Source organism: Ostrea edulis, chromosome 7 (genome assembly GCF_947568905.1).
Source record: "Ostrea edulis chromosome 7, xbOstEdul1.1, whole genome shotgun sequence".
Taxonomy (NCBI): Eukaryota; Metazoa; Mollusca; class Bivalvia; order Ostreida; family Ostreidae; genus Ostrea; species Ostrea edulis.
Genome location: NC_079170.1, coordinates 29,271,861 through 29,293,389, shown reverse-complemented (window position 1 = coordinate 29,293,389; position 21,529 = coordinate 29,271,861). Strand labels below are relative to the sequence as shown.

At 34.7% G+C, this 21,529-nt stretch overlaps 2 protein-coding genes across 5 annotated transcripts in view; both read right to left on the bottom strand.

The window, feature by feature from the left end:
- LOC125654176 (protein shisa-5-like) overlaps window positions 1–12,948 on the bottom strand; it is a 34,182-nt gene extending 21,234 nt beyond the window's left edge. The window contains exons 1-3 of one of the 2 annotated variants that reach the window (XM_056143905.1): window positions 12,884–12,948; window positions 8,099–8,344; window positions 7,008–7,355 (exon numbers count right to left, since the gene is read on the bottom strand). In XM_056143905.1, the coding sequence (XP_055999880.1) occupies window positions 7,180–7,355; window positions 8,099–8,344; window positions 12,884–12,938 (477 nt within the window). In that variant the 5' untranslated portion in view covers window positions 12,939–12,948 and the 3' untranslated portion in view covers window positions 7,008–7,179. Of the gene's footprint in view, window positions 1–7,007; window positions 7,356–8,098; window positions 8,345–12,883 lie in introns of those variants that run through there. The other variant, XM_056143904.1, reaches the window with a different exon arrangement.
- Window positions 12,949–18,834: 5,886 nt separating this feature from the next.
- LOC125654368 (trichohyalin-like) overlaps window positions 18,835–21,529 on the bottom strand; it is a 52,359-nt gene continuing 49,664 nt past the window's right edge. The window contains exons 49-51 of one of the 3 annotated variants that reach the window (XM_056143900.1): window positions 21,414–21,509; window positions 21,031–21,047; window positions 18,835–19,653 (exon numbers count right to left, since the gene is read on the bottom strand). In XM_056143900.1, coding sequence (XP_055999875.1) covers window positions 19,650–19,653; window positions 21,031–21,047; window positions 21,414–21,509 — 117 coding nt within the window. In that variant the 3' untranslated portion in view covers window positions 18,835–19,649. Of the gene's footprint in view, window positions 19,654–21,026; window positions 21,048–21,413; window positions 21,510–21,529 lie in introns of all 3 variants that reach the window. The other 2 variants (XM_056143901.1, XM_056143899.1) reach the window with 2 other exon arrangements.

Genomic DNA, 21,529 nt, shown 5'->3' with positions numbered 1-21,529 from the left:
CATTACTAAGATAGATCAGTGGATCTATATGACAGAATATGTTTAAACGGCAATCTAATCCAGGGTCCTGATCAGATGGGGGCATGTAAGAAACTCGTTATATGGTACGTGTATTGTAACTTATAAAGTGAAAAAAAGCTAATCAACATCACAGACTACAATAAAAATTATCAACTTTCTTACCGATGGAATCTTCATAATAAGTTACACACGACCTACCCTATTTTTCTCCAGCTTGACGGCAGCCTGGTGCTTGGGTTTAGGCTCGGGCGAAGAGAGGAGGGCAAGGTTGAGGTCGTCCACTTTCCTCTTAGGATAAAGCGATAGAATCGCACCAGGCAGAGGCGTTTTTTCGCAGGAATTACAAATTCTCTCATCAGTGAAAACTGAGCCTCGAAACATTCGTCCGTGAAATGCGCACTACACACAACAGTATACTAGGACGATCATGTCCAGTCTGCACGGGTCAGTCTCACAAATCGAGTCCATGCTGCTCTCTGTCGCTCGTCCTTCGTGGACGGAAACGGTGTCCGAGGGCCTGTTGTTGCATCCTGAAACTACACACATGCGTCCCTTACTCTTACTTGCCATTTCTCTTCGAATATTTTCTTCTCTTATACTTTCGTCTTGTTGTGAAAAACCCCCAATGATGGGTTGTGACGTCAGATCCGGTATTACATTTTCAGTCTCGTTTTCGGTATCGTAAAGGTGTGAATTTACGATAAAGGTTGTTTTTGCCCATTATATCGTTTATTTATTAAAAAATAACTGAAAGAATTTTACTATCGGTATTTATTTTTAAAAATACATAAGCTAAACCAAAATGTATATTTGACTTCCGGAACACTTTAACAGCCTTATGTATTTCATCGCTGTCAATATGTTTTTCACATATCTCAACATCTATTTCATTAAGGTTTTTGTCAACAAAAGATAATATATTATCTTTACTTTCATATTCTATTGTCACCGAAGAATATAAAACAGAATAATATTGGTACTGTAAATCTAGAATTAAATCAGTGTCATTTTTAATCACTCCATCTTCATCAATTAATTCTTTTACCATATCAGACTCCTGTCTTTTCTTTTCTATATTTAAAAAGTACTTTGTGCATCTATCCGAGTCATTTGCCCATTGTGCTTTAGATCTCAAGATTGCACCTCTACATTTTTCATGTTCAAATTCTGCTAGTTCCATCTTTAATGCTTCATACTTTTCAATATCAACATAAACACCATTTGCAATATTTTGTGACATTCTCTGCAAAGCATTTTGAATTCTGTAAAACTCTCTGTTTTTTCCCTTTACTTTCATCTTACTCTAACACTGTGAAAATTCTTTAATTCATATTTAAGATTATCCCACCACACTAATATTGAAGACTTATACAATGGGTAACTCTTTTCCTTTTCGATGATCACACTTACTCTTTGCTTGTATGTATCATCAAACAATAAAGAATTATTATGAATCCATATACCAGGGTCTCTTTCACACACTATGGAATGGTCACTAAATGATGTGTTAAGAGACATAATATTCTTAACAAAAACACGTAACCAATTTGAAACCAATATATAATCAATTCTGCTTTGAACAAGATTACCTTCAATAGCACGCTTCCATGAAAACACTTGATCTCTTTCATTTCTTTTTCTCCATATATCTATAACATGCAAATTGTTCATTATCTCCATCAATGCTTTATAACTTTGGTCATACTTGTGCTTTGTTTTTCCGTTTCTATCAATATCACTAGACGTGTTATTAAAATCACCCATAATGATAAGGTTTGGTGTATCAAGGGTAACCCCCAATATATTTTGAAAAAAATAACGTCCTTTCTTTAATATCATTTGGTGCATATAAATTAATGATATCAAATATTTCATCATTTTCTTTATATCTAATGTGTAAAAACCTTCCCTCAAAACCTTTAACAAATTCTACACATGAGTTGATATTATTCCTTATCAAAAAGGATACACCTCTAGACGACGTAATAAAATTACTATAATGTAAAACGTATACGATACCAATTTTGATGCACCAGATGCGCATTTCGACAAATAATGTCTCTTCAGTGATGCTCAACCGAAATGTTTGAAATCCGAAATAACAATGAAGTTTTAGAGCTATTATAGGGAATAACAGTGTGCCAAAAAAGTGGAGTCAAATTCGTCTAAGGATAGGAGCTATACGTGAGGGAGATAATCCTTAATTTTGAAATGAATTTCTAAATTTTATAACAGCAATTAAATATACATCCGTATCTTCAAGCTAGTAACGAAGTACTTAGCTACTGGGCTGTAGAGACCCTCGGGGACTAACAGTCCACCAGCAGAGGCCTCGACCCAGGGGTCATAATGTAAAACTTATACCCTACCAATTTTGCTGCACCAGATGCGCATTTCGACAAATAATGTCTCTTCAGTGATGCTCAACCGAAATGTTTGAAATCCGAAATAACAATGAAGTTTTAGAGCTATTATAGGGAAAAACAGTGTGCCAAATTATGTTCCCATTCCATAAATATTTGTAACTTTCTATTAATTGATCATTCCAGTGTGTTTCCTGCAAAGCAACAATGTCAAATCTTTTTTCTTCAAATAAATTAAATATGTTTTTCATCTTGTCAATATTACATAACTCATTAGAGTTCCACAAAGCGATCACAATCATTAGAAAGAAAGAGAAAAGGAATAAATTCCCCACTGTTATTTATTTTTCTTTACTCTTCTTTTCCTTTTCCGTTTCTTTTTACCATTGGTGGTGTTCAGAACAACTTCTGTTTCCGTTTCTTTTTACCATTGGTGGTGTTCAGAACAATTCTGTTTCCGTTTCTTTTTACCATTGGTGGTGTTCAGAACAATTCTGTTTCCGTTTCTGAATTGTCTCCCATGTCCTCATCATCTGTTTGATTCTCATCATCATTGATGTCTTCCATCACAACGTTATTATCACCCGAGTTTCCTTTAACCTTTTCAGTCTGAGTTTCTTCACTGTCAGTTTCTGTGCTTTTTTTGCATTTTTGTTTCCTTCCAAAGAAGTAAACTTTCCACCAGATTCCCCTTTTAGAACCTCTCCGTCGTCGTTCTCGTTACTCACCCCCTGATCCTTGTTATTGGAACTCCATTCATCGTCTCCGGAATCCGATTCATGTTCACTCATACGTTGTTCACAGACACACCTGTGTCCCCATTCCCCGCATTCTCTAGAAGACTGAATTTTACATGCTCTTGCGTAATGACCTTGGCATTTACATTTAAAGCATACAAATTTGGGACACGATTTAAATAAATGTTCACTAGAATAACAAAGCGAACACACTTTGATTTGCCCATTATGTATGCATCTGTAATATTCCTTCTGGAATCTCATCGTGTATGGAAATGAAGACATGTTTTCCGGTAATTTCACTTTTGCATAACGTGTACCATCTGCAATGGTTGTACCCGGATAGTATCTTCTCTTAATGGGGGATAATAATTCAACTTTCATTGCTTGAAGTGCAATATCAATTTCTACATCCTCTATATATGCTGGTAAATGTAAGAAGCTAACAACCAAGGAACTCTGTACAACTTCTCTGCATTCAAAAACCCTTCCTCTACTTTGATCCCCTCCATTAGATAATGTAAGCCTTTTGACACCCTGTCATAATGCCAATTAGCGAACAAGATATACTCTCTGGACTACATGGTTATTTTACTTCGCCTCGCTCCTTCATTATCAAAGACTTGAATGAAAACTAGGTATATCGTTGTATGAATTTATTTGCTGGACTTCCTCCAGTCAGTAACGTCATATATAAATAATGCCTTGTCGGATTAAATAATAAACTCATAACAAATATCATTGTGGATTGTGGTGTCCGTGTGGTGGAGAGCTCTAAAGCTATATATTTCGTATAATTTCTACATCTGCATACCTAGTAAATTTCAGTGTTTTGATTCTTTGAAATGAACGATGTAAACTGGCAAACTTCCCGCTTTATATACTTTCTAAAAATGGTCATGTGACCGAAACAATAAATAAATAATTGTCCTTTCTAGGGCATCTCCGGACTACTTTAAGTACAAAACTTCAGATATAGAAAAGTACATAATGTCAAAGTGTCCTGTTTCTGTACAGTGAATTATAATCCAAGTTAATATGATTGCATACAAACATAAGTCAAAATAATTCTTCATAATGAAACGGACAACCAAAATCCTATGCGTAGGAATACAGAACAATAATACGTAAATCGTACATTACGCCATCACAATAAGTTCAAAGTAGTTTGATCACTTATGTTGCAATTGAACTACATCATATAAAACAAATGAAGTAGAAATACAAATTTCAAATATCTAAACAATCGGACAATGCTACTTGTTAACTACAAGGTGGTGTATCTATAGACAAAATATCACGTGATGCATTCCTTCGTAAGCAAGATGGCAGGCGGCAAACTTTCAACATGTGATGGTAGAAGTAAGTTACGTGATTTACAATCGTGATACTTGATTTCACTTTAAGTTATCGATATAATTTACATCAATACATCTGTCTTAGACTGTAGCTTTGCCGAATACCTGAAATAATAAACAATGTATGCAATATATGCGATTGTTTACATACACATGTCAACAATATCGAAAGTAGCAATGAACGAGTAATACGCTAAAAATAAAATGGAACATCAACATAGCTTATATTATCCATGCTAAGCATGATACCAGGATGCTACACCACTAGCCACTAATGTACATGCACATGGGATCATCTTCCATGTATTACAAATATTATATAAAAATCTACCCCCAAACCCTATCATGTACAAATAGTTTAAACCCATGATCTTACAATATTACAATACTGAGTTGGTGCTCTTCCGTCGAAAGTGATTTCGTAGAGATTCCCAGAGTTTGGAACACACGCAGACATTGTCCCTACTCCATAGTGTTCATGTACAAATTTTATAAGTTCATTAAGCTTTACACGTGAATGCACATCAACAACTACCGTGTTTTCACGACGGTACTTTCGTTGAAAAGTGAAATCTCTAAATCCGCCATTATGGCCGCCACCCGACGTGGCGGCCATTGTAAGAGTTTTGTGTTAAAAACAATACAGGTTCAAAGTCAAACGTATTTACAGTAGAAAAATAAACATATATACATCGGCTTTGTGCCTAAAGTTCAACAGTTGTAATTTGCCACTTACATAAAGCACAAACGGTCGTTTTCGAATCAGCGAAAATTCCTTGTGCTCACTCTGCTAGAGGCCAACCGCAGCAGTCGACGTGCTAACCTACTGAGCTACTCAGCTAGGTGAATTCTTTTTAAATGAATAGAGAATATTGCTGATATTCATATTTTCATCAATGTTTTAAAAGGAAGTCAGCCATTATGACGATGTAGAGTACACCCCTAAGGAGGTATGCTACACCAGAGAAATTTGAAATGCATGAAAAGTGGAAGATGTGAACAACAATATTTTAAAACTTTCAAATCTACTTTATTTCGTAAAAAGATGCAGTTTTAGTAGAAAACAATCTGAGAATTAAAAAAACCTGCTTGACTCGAACACACGATCTACAGTTCAGCAGTCGACGTGCTAACCTACTGCGTTACTCAGCTAAGCGAGAAGTTTTGAAATGTATAGACAAATATTGCTGATATTTATATTTTCATCCATGTTTTAAAATGATTGATTGATTGATTGATGTTTTCCGCTACACTCAACAATTTTTCAGTTATCTGGTGGCGCCCAGTTTTTATTGGTGGAAGAGAGAACCCAGATACAATGCACCTGGGAAGAGACCACCGACCTTCCGAAAGTAAACTGGGAAACTTTCTCACTTAAGGCCCGGTCATACAGCACTTTACGGCTTAATCACGGCCAAAACCCGTCAAAAAGTGGTCTCCCGTGAAGCAGACGATGTTGTTCGCGTTGATGTAGAGTTTAAGACGAACTACAGTCGATTTATAGACGTGGCAGGACGCGGGGAGGAATCGGAACGGCGTCGGACGCGGCAAAAAGTTTTGAACTGCTCAAAAGTTTAGCTCGCGGACAACCACGGGCGGCACATGTGGTAAAGACATGCAACACACGTGAAACAAACGTGATAATCCGTGTTCCGGCAGTGATTAAAACTTGCGGAGACGCAGTAAGACGCGAAAGTTTAGCGGTCTGTCACGGACAGAGAACGGTCATCGGACGGGTGTTACGCGTTGGTATCAAGGGAAATAGCGTGTGTTTTGCGGCTTATCACTGACAAGTGGATTTTTCCGCGTACATAGACGTGGTTAGCCGTGCTTAGGCAGTGCTAAAGCAGTGGAACAGCCGCCGACAGCCATACCCCGTACAAAGCACGGCCAAGCCAAAATTGACCAAAAATTACCACTTACGACCACGTCCATGTCCACCAGATTTTCATAACTTTTTGTACGTGATTTAGACGTGGAATGCTGTGTGACCGGGCCTATACCAGCGCGAGCGGGATTCGAACACGCGCCGACAGAGGTGAGAGGCCGTGTGATTTTGAGCGCGTTATTCTAACCACTCGGCCACGGAGGCCCTTTTGTTTTAAAAGGAAGTCAGCCATTGTCAGTATTATTGGTCGCATGCTTCCATGTTTAAACTGGTACAATTGATGTCAATTCATAATAGAAAACAACTCTGTAATCTGTGTAATTTTTTAAAAAGTGCTTTACTCTTACGATCTAGCCAAACTATCGTCTAATGTATATGCTGGTTTTTGTTGGTTTCTTTTTTATGTAAACTTGACTTATAACTCTCTTTACGTATGTCCATCCTCTAATATTCACTCCACTTTTCATACTGTATACATCTTTTTTGTTTATACTTTGTAATTGAATATGTATTATGCTGATGAGCCGTAAGGCTTAAAGCCAATAAACAATACAATACAATGACGATGTAGAGTATCTCCTTAACATAAAATCTCTTTCTCTGACTGTCTGTCTGAGCAAAATAAATATCAAAATATACACAACATGCAAAACGTTTATCATTCTGGAATAAAATTAATGCTCGTACAATATGAAATATTGAATTAAAAAGATATTAGTAGAGATACTGGATACTGCAACAGTTTATCACATTGTACCGCATAATCTGTGGTATTTTTCTAGTACCAGTAAGTCAGAAAACGTTTCCATTCGTCAATACTTAGCCGGTGGCGGGTAAGCGGGATCGCCGCCCAGAGGTTGACTGTAGCCTGGCTGCGGTTGTCCTCCGTACCCCATCGGTTGTCCTCCGTACCCCATCGGTTGTCCTCCGTACCCCATCGGTTGTCCGTACCCCATCGGTTGTCCGTATCCAGGTTGCATTGGAGGAACTGTTATACAGCAACAATCAATTTATGTATCATTAATCATGAGTCACAACAGTAATATATATAAATATTTTAATTCCTATTTTCTGGTGATTTCCCGAAGTAGGTTCCATTTGAACACGCAGATTAAAAAGAAATATATGTTTCTCCGTTGTCTTTTGAATTCCTTTTTGTTTGGTAATTGCATGATATTTCACCGTGGACCATCGTTGCCATAGTGAAAAGATTCAGTAACGCAGGGGTTTTAGATTTTTTAAGCGATCGGTCTATTTATTTTTCTCAAAACCAACATACATGAGAAAGTGTTTTGTTTTTGTTGGTCTAACACATATCGCATGGAACGCACAGAAGTATTAAAAAACAGAATATGCTCCATACTTTGAATGAAAGTAGTTACTTTTCTCAAACACTCGTGTTTAATATCGAGTACCTACGAAAATTCGCACGGATGTTTGCTTCATGAGCTGATGGTCCAAGGTGTATCTGGTACAATTAATTGTTCACGAAATCTTTCTGAGTGATTGTAATTCAAATAACGAGCCCGACATTTCAATTCAAGACAGCAACAAGACAGCAACAATTCAATTGTACCGCAAACATTATCCATTGTGAGCTCTAATGAGAGAGAGAGAGAGAGAGAGAGAGAGAGAGTTCAAATACAAAAAATTTAAATCACCTACCCCTTTACTCCTAAAAAATACTTAAATTATTCTTCAGTTTGTCACGATGATTTTTGAAGCCATTACCTGTGGTGTTCGTGTGATGGACGGTGGTCACATTTGTCGACGCAGGTTGAACGATCACCCCGGGTTTTCTGTTCTTCTTGCAGCAGATGATTACGACCACTACGATGATAATGACCACTACAATGCATCCCACCACAGCTCCAACGATTGACCCACTGTCAGTGTCGTAGTAGTAGTAGTAACAATAGTAGTAACTGTAGTAGTAACTATAGTAGCAGTATGAGGCCGCCGATACCACGTGATCTCCTGGAACAGAAACAGGATTTTGTAAAGAAACCTGTAAATGTAACTATAGTAACAGTATGAGGCGGCCGATACCACGTGATCTCCTGGAACAGAAACAGAGATACGTGTATTTGTATAGAAACCTGTAATTAATATAGTAAATATCGTAATGTTCATTACGAGGCCGCCGATATCACGTGATCTCCTGAAACCGAAACAGGGATATTTGTATAGAAATCTGTAATATAGTAACTATCGTAGCATTATGAGGCTGTCGATACCACACGATCCCTTGAAACAGAAACAATGTTTTGCATAGAAAGCTACACTTGAGCAAAATCGAAGAAATATAATGCCCTGCTACGGTTATTTATTTTGCGGTGAAAATCAACGTTTTGTTATGGTAAAGCATAAAAATCTGTTTTTGTAGTTACGGGTTATGTTGCTGTTCCTGGTCGACGGACGGGGGAGATTTCAAATCCCTGCGCTTTTGTGAAAGTGGGGGGAGGGGGGGGGGGGGTGTCGTCGACAGGTGCACATCATCGCATATATATGGTTTTTATACTGGATATAAATATATAACCCGGAAACAGCACGAGATATTGAAACGCTGATGTATACTCCTAAAATTAACAAGGGATAGAAAACTAAGTTTTTATCAAAGAATAATCAAACGTATTTTGAAGTCTTAGTGTGTTTGTGAAACACTATACAAGTGTATGGAGCACCAAATTAACACATAAACTCAAATAATTGAAGATATCTTCAATTATTTGATGATATCATTAATTCATTTGATGCGCGCAACAATTCAATTAAAGATCTCTTCAAATAATTAATGTTATCTTTAATTCTGAATAATTGCGCGCATTAATTAAATTGATGATAGCATTAATTCTTCAGCTGAATTGATGCACGCTTTAACTGAATTAATGATCTCTTCAAATGGATTAATGATATCAACAATTGAATTGATGCGCGCTACAATTCAATTGAAGAGAGCAATAAGTGATATAATGTGCGCATTAAATCAATTGATGAGAGCAATAATTGAATTGATGTGCGCATTAATTCATTTGATGAGAGCAATACTTGATTTAATGCGCGCATTAATTCAATTATTGCTCTCTTCAATACGCCGGTTTCGAGATATACCTGAGTTATTTCCCTTTGGAGAACTCTCGTATATAGTGAGGCGCGAAACAATTTGTTTACAGGGGGAGTGGGACTAATTTTCATCACTGCATAAGTGAATGTACTCAGTAAGTTTCCCATACACTGTTACATCACCCGAATTCGACTGATACACAAACTAAGTAAGTTATAAGTATTTAGGGAGTAATTAAATACATAGAATTCTTATCATATCACGTTATTTCGTTAGTCAAAAGTACCATATTTGAGATATTACTTGCAAATATGACATTGTTTTTATGTTTCCACTTTAGTAAAACATTTCTTTCGACAGTATTTTGTATTTCCCACAGTTACATATTAAAAGAGAAGCCGCTTTTAATGCATTTCATCGTCTTCTTTGCTGACTGTAGGTCTACTCTGTCCCACTTTGTCATTCAAAGTTCCACTAAATGTACCTCCCACACAGAAGAGTTCGTATCTCGAAACTGGCGTATTGAATTAATGCTATCTTTAATTCATTTGAAGAGAGCAATAATTCTTTTAGAGAGAGCAAATATATAATTAAAGATATCTTCAATTCAACATATCCACAATTGAATCAATGATCTCTTTCATTGAATTGTTGCTCTCTTTAAAATAATTGATGCGCGCATTAATTTCTTATACAAAAGCATTGTAAATAATTAAAGATATCTTCAATTGAATTAAAGAGATCATCAAATTATGTAAACCGATCTCTAACTTAATTATTGCGAGCAATATTTCTACTAAATTGATGCTCTCATCAATTGAATTGAAGAGAGCAATAATTGAATTAATGCGCGCATCAAATCTATTATTACTCTCATTAATTCAATTGATGCGCGCATCAATTTAATTGAAGAGAGCAATAATTTGATTAGTGTGCGCATTAAATCAATTATTGCTCTCATTAATTCAATTGATGCGCGAATTCAATTGATGAGAGCAATAATTGAATTGAAGCGCGCATTAATTCATTTAATGAGAGCAATAATTGATTTAATGCGCGCATTAAGGTATTCAATGTATAATGACCATATTTCATATCTAATAAATGGATGGTGGAATATTTGTAATCATGGTATCATTTTGAAGGGTTCATCAAATAAAAATAATCCACCATAGGAATTTTCAAAATTTTGTTTACTGCTTGATTTATTTCACCTAGAATTCAACATTGAAGTATATGGGAAAAGCATGTTTTATTACAATATTTTGAAAACAAATTATGTTTTCATACTAATATCTTGGTAGAAAGCTACATACATTTTCTTTTTATGAAAATATGAAATAAAATTAATCATTGACCACACACATTTTTAGAAAATTAGATTTTTCTTATTTTACAAAGGGCAGACAACTCTTCCAAAAAGTATTAAGTGCAAAAGGGTTAGCTTCTAATCATTTACCAGTCATGTGAATTTCATCTGCTTCACTTTCATCATTATTTAACAATAAACTTTTATGTTGATCTAAATCCTTCAAAACTGTTCATTATTCTTTCAATATACATGGAATACCTTAATTCATATAAAGAGAGTAATAATAGAATTGATGATATCTTCAAATAATTGAAGATATCTTCAATTATTTGAGTTTATGTTAATTTGGCGCTCCATACAAGTGCGCATCGCCAAGATAATCGACTTTACTCCTTCAAAAATGACCTTTCTTCGTCGAAGATATTTATAAGTTCACCAGATAGGAAGTAGTTAAAATAAGTACTACCAAGGTTAAACTCGCAGCTAATATACAAAAAGTTAGAAACAGACGGGAGGAGCAGAGCCTAACAATAATACCTTCCTCTGGTATATTCTATCTCATCAGACATAAATATTGAACATTAAAGGAATAGTCCGAATACTTTTCCTAATTCACACATACCCCAGATAATCAGACTTTGTTAAGTTTTTGTAAGGGATGATAGGAAAGAATATGTTGTATGACCAATCATCGAGTATTCATGGCTGCATGTAAGTCAGTTGCGGATTTAAGGGGGGGGGGCGCAACCGGCGCGCGCCCCCTTAAAATTTTCAAATTTATGGTAAATCGTGGTATTGGCCTATCTTGTTTAGAAAAATGTACTAAACGATAAAAGAAGCAATAATTTCTTCCACTCCCGAAGAAATAAATGACAAAATCTTTTGATTTTTTTTAATCTTTTAATAGGGAGAACTTAATTTTTTCCAAAAACCCTTAAAATTTGCGTAATTTTACTAATTTCACCACATTAAAAATGATAGAAAATAGTACAAATGACTTAAATAGGAGACATATTTCACGCCCTATAAAATCTGTAAAATCCAAGAGCTTCCGGGGGCTTCGCCCCCATCAGGGCTTCGCCCTGGACCCACTGGCGGCCTCAAGGCGGCCCCCAGCCTCATAAAGTGGCGCCCCCGTAACTGCAATTCCTGTATCCGCCCCAGTAAGTTACCTTTCAAAATATTCAATTGTCATATCAGATTCTTATTGCGAAAGTATATATATAGGAAATGGTCATTTTGGATTATATTTTTTTAAATCATTTAATAACGGTGTCGATTTCAACATGCTGCTAGACTACGGTTCGTTGATTTTAAATGCATTTGAAAGGACGTGATCTGAACGATTTCAGTCGGAGGATTTAGAAATTTAGATATTTAGAAATCCATACCCTGTGTATGTTTATCGTAACAACGTCTGGTTTGCAAGAGCATATGTACTTCCTATACTATCATTCACATTTCCATTAATTTCATCCATTTTAGAATTCTAAAATTTTACTACGAAAATGCGAGTACATGAAAGGCGTTACAAGCAAGACATAACATTATCATGTATTTCTACGATGGAATTATAACGTAGTTAACAAAATTCTTCACAATCGTTTAAAAAAGATATTTATAAAATTTTGAATTCAAATATTTGCTCTAAATCTGAAAATTTTATATTGTTACGAAAATATGTTATGTTAGTTTTGAATGTGACTTGAACCATAATCATAGATAAACTAAGTTTAAGATTTTATGAAAATAAAGATTTCGAATCTATTGAATTTATATCATTATATAGAAATCAATTAATGTACGGAAAGACAGTAATGTAATTTTACATCATTCAGAGCCTCTGGATTGTGTTCTTAACACGAATATTAATTGCAAAAGTTAATAAACCTAAAGTTGTATGTCATTGAAATAATAAATCACAATTTTACTACAAAATTTCCGACACCAAAATGACAGCTAGTAATGCTTTAAATAATTAATTCTTTAAAAGAACGATATGTACAATTTGTGTTAATGGTAAAATCAGACTGAAAGTGATATAAAATTAACCAAACTCAAAAGGCTTTTATCAGAGTCCAAGATACATATTAGGGGCCAGAGAGACCTTAAATTGATGAAATTAGGTAAATATACTTACTTATGATAGATAAAAAGCTCAGTAAAAATACCCAAGTACTAGCCGCGGAGACCATGGTCGTTACTTCAAGCAGACCCGAGTCATGTAATGGCATTCATGATCGGTTCCAGAGATATATGTCAACTCTTTTTATTGCGAAAGACATGCTCCTATATATAGCATTATAACTAGGGCTCAAACAATCAAGTTATTGATAGATTAAAAAGAGATTTGTACGTGAAGTTTTATGGCGAAATACACTTTTCCGATATAATTCAAACCCCTTGTGTTTTAAAACTGGATACACCGAAGATATCTTCGATGAGTCGGGAGAAATGTTCAACAGTTTGTATTGTTCAAAAAAGTTTTAAAAATGTGAATATTATATGCTAAAAAATCCTGTTAGAACACGCCAAAATAAATATATTAATTTAAAAAAAAAGATTGTTCCTCTGCACATTATGTGACGGTAAAACAAGATGTCCATTTTCTATTAAAAAACAATGTTGTAAAAATATGAATGATGTAAAACGTACTTAATACTTCTTGATATGAAATTTCAAAAACCTTTGAATTACAATAGGTGGAAAAGAGAATTCAATATTACAGAAGATTGTATTTGGAAATACATATATACAAATACAATAACTGAAAAATCTGAATTTAATTATAGATTATTACATGGTATTTTGAATAACAATGTCTTTGTGAGATGCATCACCTTTGTGTGAAATTTGTAGAATTGAAGAAGACACAAACCATCTTTTATGTGATTGTAAAATTACCAAACCTCTTTGGCAGAAAGTCAGCTCTTTTCTAGATTTTGATATTACTTGGAAAATCATTGCACTTGGATTCTATCATGAAACCAATGAAAAAAATCTCGCTTTTTAATAATCTAATAGCCTTTTTACGTTAATTACGTTAATTGTGTACAAATATAAGATGAAATTCAGGATGAAAAATGAATCAATGTCTGAAAGAAATCTCCGAGAAAAGTTAGAATGTGAGCTTTTTACAAAAAATCGCCAACTTAAAAAGACATTATATGATAGGAGACTCTTTGTAGTATATATTTATATTGATCCCTTGTTATGATGTTTGTATAAATATATAGACATTGATATGTATAATTAATATGGAATATGGAAAGAATTTTAAAAAATTTGAAATGCATTATGAAATGAAATTTCATGATTTTACTGATGTATTAAATTAATTACGAGTATTGCGATGTGTGTATGAATTATGAAATGATGTTTTGTGATTTTTATGCAAGACAATTTTTGTTTAAATGTATGAAATGCAATATGATTATTATGATGTATGATTTTCTGATGTACGATATGCATTATGAAATGCATTACGATTATTATGATGTACACATGTATGAATGCATTATGAATTTTTCTTATTTTTTAATGTGTGATATGCATTATGATTTTTACGATGTGTGCATGCACGATGAAATGAGGATTTAATAAAAGATTTTTTAAAAGTAATCCAGTTACGACTTGGACCGGATGCTTTATATTTTCACAGTTATTGTATAAACATCCATATGCAGCATTAAGTACACATTTTTTCAGTCTGCAATAGTTTAAACCAAACCTTGAACCTTCTTCAAATACGAACATGATACACAGTGGTAACCGCCCTTACGATGGTCGTATTAGTGCTTTTACAAACACTAAGTGAAAAAACCTAATGTCAGGTCCTTTGTGTAACCCCAACACTTCACATCTGTAATTCAAAATACTCCAGACCTACTGTACAATGATTTAAATACATTTTTTTTTATTTTGTTAATTCAAGGTTTGTGACCTTATGATGACAACTGTATCTGCGTTACTAAAAAATTACCATTAAAATTCAATAAAATACCAAAGTTAACGAATTGATCTGATATGTACAATGATCCACCACTACATAGAGAACAGTGCGACGATTGGGACGTGACGTCGTTTTTCAAAGTGGAAAGGTGCGGGGGAGGGGGGATTACTTCACTCTGAAAATTCTTGACAAGCAAATGTACCAACGGTACAGAGCTGGCTGCTCTCCTGCCTGTCGTTACTAGGTACAGAGCTGGCTGCTCTCCTGCCTGTCGTTGCTAGGTACAGTGCAGTGGCTGCTCTCCTGCCTGTCGTTACTAGGTACAGAGCTGGCTGCTCTCCTGCCTGTCGTTACTAGGTACAGAGCTGGCTGCTCTCCTGCCTGTCGTTACTAAGTACAGTGCAGTGGCTGCTCTCCTGCCTGTCGTTACTTACATGGACCTCAACGAATCAAAGACCACGTGCAACAACCCCTTACCAGAGCAAACGTGAAAGGGTACGGATGTGAATAAGTTATTCGTTTATTCAGATAAAATGTTGATGATATATTCATATCTATATTTTAGTTGATGAATTCAGTATGCATTGACAACATCAATGTTCACAATTTCTGAGAAAACGAGGAGGAAGGGACAGACCAATAAAAATAACCCCCTCGTTTCCACAGAAATTACAATGTTCATAGACATGATATATCAAAATTGGTACCATATAAGTTTTACATTATGAGCCCTGGGTTGAGGCCTCTGCTGGTGGACTGTTATTCCCTGAGGGTCTCTACAGCCCGGTAGCTAAGTACTTCGTTACTAGCTTGAAAATACGGATGTATATTTAATTGCTGTTATAAAATTTAGAAATTCATTTCAAACTTAAGGATTATCTCCCTCACGCATAGCTCTTATCCTTAGACGAATTTGACTCCACTTTTTTTGCGCATTGTTTTTCTCTGTAATAGCTCTAAAACTTCATTGTTATTTCGGATTTCAAACATTTCGGTTGAGCATCACTGAAGAGACATTATTTGTCGAAATGCGCATCTGGTGCATCAAAATTGGTACTGAATAAGTTTTACATAGACATGATGAATTTTTAACACACACATTTAACATATATATGTAATGGTAAGTGCATTAATTATGAAAATCCAAGATATCCGCGTTACCTGTAAAATTGATAGCCGATGACGGATGGAAGATCTAATTTTAATTAGATTGGGGATGTGTGTGTCATAATATGAATATGTATAACTTTAATATACTCAAATATAAAAGATTTGATCAATACTAATTTCAGTCAGGTCTCAGGAAATTATTTTGCCTGTAAACAGAATTTTACACTAAATTCAATGATCTCATAAATAAGATGGAGGAAACCCAGCATTGATATTCCAGTCGAGGTGCATATACTGTGACTAGCATGTTGTATCATCACAGATAAGTCGGATATGAGGAAACTAATATCAAGCTACATAGTAACAAGAGGCCCATGGGCCACATCGCTCACCTGAGTCACCTTGGCCCATATCTGAAGACTTTCCATATATATTTGCATGTAAAACCTTAGTCCCTATTATGGCCCCAACTACCCTTTGCAAACTTGAATCTACACTATGTCAGAAAGCTTTCATGTAAATATCAACTTCTTTGGCCCAATGGTTCTTGAGAAGAAGATTTTTAAAGATTTTCCCTCTATTTGTATGTAAAATTTTGACCCCTCCCCACTTGTGGCCCCATCCTACCCCCCGGGGGCCATGATTTGAACAAACTTGAATCTGCACTATGTCAGAAAGTTTTCTTGTAAATATCAGCTTTTCTGACTCAGTGGTTATTGAGAAGATTTTTCCAATATATTTGTATGTAAAACTTTGATCCCCTATTATGGCCCCATCCAACCCCCGGGGTACATGATTTGAACAAACTTGAATCTGCATTATGTCAGGAAGCTTTCATGTAAATCTCAGCTTTTCTGGCTTAGTAGTTCTTGAGAAGAAGATTTTTAAAGTTTTTCCCTATATATTTGTATGTAATACTTTGATCCCCCCTTGTGGTCCCATCCTACCCCCGGAGGCCATGATTTGAACAAACTTGAATCTGAAATATGTCAGGAAGCTTTCAGGTAAATTTCAGCTCTTCTGGCCCAGTGGTTCTTGCGAAACTTTTTAAATGGCCCCACCCTATTTTTGCATTATTTTGAGATTATCTCCCCTTTGAAAGGGACATGGCCCTTCACTTGTACAAACTTGAAAGCCCTTCACCCAAGGATGCTTTTGGCCAAGTTTGGTTGAAATTGGCCCTATGGTTCTGGAGAAGAAGTCGAAAATGTGAAAAGTTTACAGACGGACAGACAGACGGACGACGGGCAAAATGTGATCAGAAAAGCTCACTTGAACCTTCGGTTCAGGTGAGCTAAAAAAAATGCAGTGGACAAAATAAAAATAATACAGCCATAATGAAAGGTGAAGATAACGAACAGTGATCAATCTCATAACTCCCATAAGTAATACAAAATAGATAGTTGGGCAAACACGGACCCCTTGACATATGGGATCAGGTGTCTAGGAGGAGTAAACATCCCTTTTCGACCGGTCACACCCGCCATGAGCCCTATATCCTGATCAGGTAAACGGAGTTATCCGTAGTCAAAATCAGTGTGCCAAGAACGGCCTAACGATCGGCATGAAACACATCAGATTGCATTTGACCCAAATGATAGGTTGTATTGACGAACTACATCGTTGTAATAACCATAGAATTAGCGAAAATCCTGACTTTAAACGACACTGTTGAAACCCCTGTACCATCAACTTGTCAGTAGCTTGCCTCGATTTAAAAACTGACCATACGCTTGCGTATTGAATCAGTTGAGATATATAAACACCATATGCAGGTGATAATGGAATATTGCTACATAAATATGGGAAGTTGACGATGGAGAAGTTGAAATCATCCCGTTTGTCATACAGTTGAGTTATCAGTTTGCCGTTAATATCTACTTTCAATAAAATATCTAAGTATGAAGCAGAAGTGGACGACTCTGGTGTCTTTTATTTCGAGCTCACAGGGAAATATCGAATCGACATATGAATGTGAACGGAATTTACAGAAAATATACAAGATGAATAGTTTGAAAAATAGAATAGGATTTAGGGTTAAACTTTATTGAATTTCAATCATGAATGGTTATTATTCTAGAAACAATTTATACTTTGTTAGAGAATTTCAATGATAAATGGTTGATATTCCAGAAACAATTTATACATTTTTAGAGATAGGCTGTGTCGTGACGGTTATCATCATTCGGTGGAATTCTCATGCAGGCCAGACTTACCAAGTTCAACGGAGTTTGACTCCTCAGCCTTTGGAAGTAAAATAGACGGTGTTATACCCTTGGCTAGCAAATATGTTGCAGAGAGTGTGCCTAGATCTAGATCAGAAATGATCACAATCCTGGTATATACCAAGGCTAGTTGGTGACCCAGCTGTATCATACGAACAGACATCTTTTGTTAAGATAATCTGCAGGGCAATATCAGAGTTGAAGTCGTCTTATTTCAGGTAAAATGGAAAACAGGAAAATCGTAACGCACGATTTTACCTATGAATGCTGCTTTGGTTGTTTACTTAATATCCTCGTGTGATGTCATAGGTTTTTGCAGAAATCTTTATTGAATTTTAAAAACTTTAGAGAGAGCAACTTTATAATTAGAGATTTTTTTTTTTTTTTGAAACTGTCTGAAGAGGCATTATTTAAAGCCAAAAGAGCTAACAGTGAAATGTTATTCGAGTTTTGTGTTTCTTGACTTATTGGATATATTTAATGTATCAAATACTGAATTCTTTTCACAAACTATATATATATATGTAAAACTTATACGGTACCAATTTTGATGCACCAGATGCGCATTTCGACAAATAATGTCTCTTCAGTGATGCTCAACCGAAATGTTTGAAATCCGAAATAACTATGAAGTTTTAGATCTAAATATAGCCAAAAACAGCGTGCCAAACAAGTCTATATATATTTTTTATATATAGTAATTACAAACTATACATGTATATATATATATATTATATATATATATATGTGTGTGTGTGTGTATGTGTGTGTGTGTGTATATATATTTAAAAAAAAATTCACATGGATATGGTGAAATTTAATAGCATCTTTATAAAGTGGTACATTTACATGGTTAAATAGTTTGTTAAATTGATAAAATTATCGAAATAAATTCAAAGGAATTGTAATAGATTTAAATTAATGTATATAAATCCCTGGCCAGCAGGACAGAAAATGAATTATTGCAATCAGTCCATGTATTATGTTGCATAGGAATGGAGAATCTGGATGGAAACACGCAAAATGCTTGTACATACGTAAACATATAGATATAAGTAAAAAACCCAATGTATGTTATCAATAAACATGTAAATGTTAATAAGTCATAGTTATATTCCAGTAGTTATGTCCAGATAAATATTCATGTATTATGTTACATAGGAATAGAGAAACTGGACGGAAACGTAAAATGCTTGTACACATTTGTAAACATATAGAAATAAGTAAAGAAAACCAATGTATGTTATCAATAAACATGTGAATGTTAATAAGTCATAGTTATATTCCAGTAGTTATGTCCAGATAAATATTCATGTATTACATTACATAGGAATAGAGAAACTGGACGAAAACGTAAAATGCTTGTACACATTTGTAAACATATAGAAATAAGTAAAGAAAACCAATGTATGTTATCTCAATAAACATGTAAACATTAATAAATCATAGTTATATTCCAGTAGGTATGTCCAGATAAATATTCTACCGGTATCACAGTCATTATGTAAGCATGGTCATTCAGAATACAGCTGATATAGCAGTGCATAGTCCTTGTGCATATAATGACATCACTGATACAACATTGTAAGGTCTTCATTTCTTCATTGATGAATTGGCGTTCATCTGAAAAAAAGATTTTAAAATACTGTAACTATCAATCTGTTGCTGATATTCTAATATCTAATTCAGTGGTTCTGTAATTATGCATAAGTAATTCATTAATATTTAGATGTCAGAAGTGTAACTATTCAACTAAAAACTGACATTACTAGTGTGTCATTGCAACATGAATACAATGTGTAATGTTTTGTCCATATACATATACCGTATAGTCTTGGGCGATTTGCTGGCTCCAAGGTATGCTAATAATTTTACCGTAATATATTTTGGCGGACAAGGAAGAGTTATCTCTCTTGCAAACATTTGGCGAGTTAAATGTTGACGAAAAGCTATTGATCTAACTACTATTTTGAAATAAGCCAAATTTTTCACACACCCCCCCACCCCCCCCCCCCCCCTCCCCCCCAGTCATCATGAAATTGAAATTAATTGTTAATGAATGCACATAACTTAACTGATTCACTCAATGGTAAACAAACAATGTACACAAAGTAGAGACAAGAAAACAGAAATCAGCCCAAAATATTCTAAGTCATCAATTCATAATGAAAATATACTTATATATTGTCTGCTATATTACCTTTATAGAATACAAAGAATTCGATGTTATGTGAATGACCAAAGCATTCCCCTATTAAAATAAAGCAAACCAAACCTCACCAGCAGATATTGACTCTAGAATAACAACAACTCTAAAATAACAATAACTCTAAAATAACAACATTAACTCTAAAATAACTCTAAAATAACAACATTAACTCTAAAATAACTCTAAAATAACAAAATTAACTTTAAAATAACAACTTTAACTCTAAAATAACAACATTAACTCTAATATAACTCTAAAATAATGACTTTAACTCTAAAATAACAACATTAGCTCTAAAATAACAACATTAACTCTAAAATAACAACAGAATCTAACAGTTACAGCGTGTTGTTGGCTTCTGACTGTTAGAGTGTCCAGGAATTGTTAAAAATTGCACCTTTGAAATCACACTGATAATTACGAAAATCTTACTCTCAGTATGCAATTTTGTGCCCGTAATGGTAGCTAGGAAATTTTGTGCCTATAAGGGTAGCATAGAAATTTTGTGCCCGTAATGGTAGCAAGAAGTATGTGTTTTCATTGGAATTGATGTTCCTCTACATATTATTACTGAATAAACATTGGAATAAATTAATTTTGAATTGTTAGTGAGTACAGGGCTAAAACAGGTAGTTAATTCCCCAAAGTATAGAATTATTTCATAAGACAATGAGAAACAGCAAGCAAGGGTAGACAACTGATAGATAAGCACGAGATTCTCTAAACAATGAACAACATACTGACGGATAAGCACTATATTTTCTAAACAACAAACAACATAGATTACCTACGAAGCATCCTCATCTCCCTGAATGCAATTTTCGGGGAAAAAAAAGACAGGTTTAGATTCTAAGTTCAAATATCATGAGAAAAAAAATGATTGCAAGAACGCATTTGACATTTCGGATTTAGGATATCATGTTCCTGCTCATACTACATTCAATTTTTTCCCTCTGTGATATTCATTTTCCTAAAAATGTCCATCCCTCAATAAAAGTGCACATAATTTCAGCATATTTTACAAGTTAAAATCTAACAGGATTGAACCACTTATCATAAACACAGTCTCTTTTTAGAGTTATTTCTCCTGTCAGTGAAAACATAAAACCTCAAACGTACTATACGTGAATCTTAAGAATGCAATCAATATGACAGTGGATGGACCTTTTCCTACCTCCTCAATGGTGGCTTGCTTCTTTTTCCCAGGGCTCCGAGAACGTTCTCTTTTGATTCTTTCTTTCATTCTTTCTAACTGTTTGTCCTTTTCATCCTGTTTTTATAAGTATAATA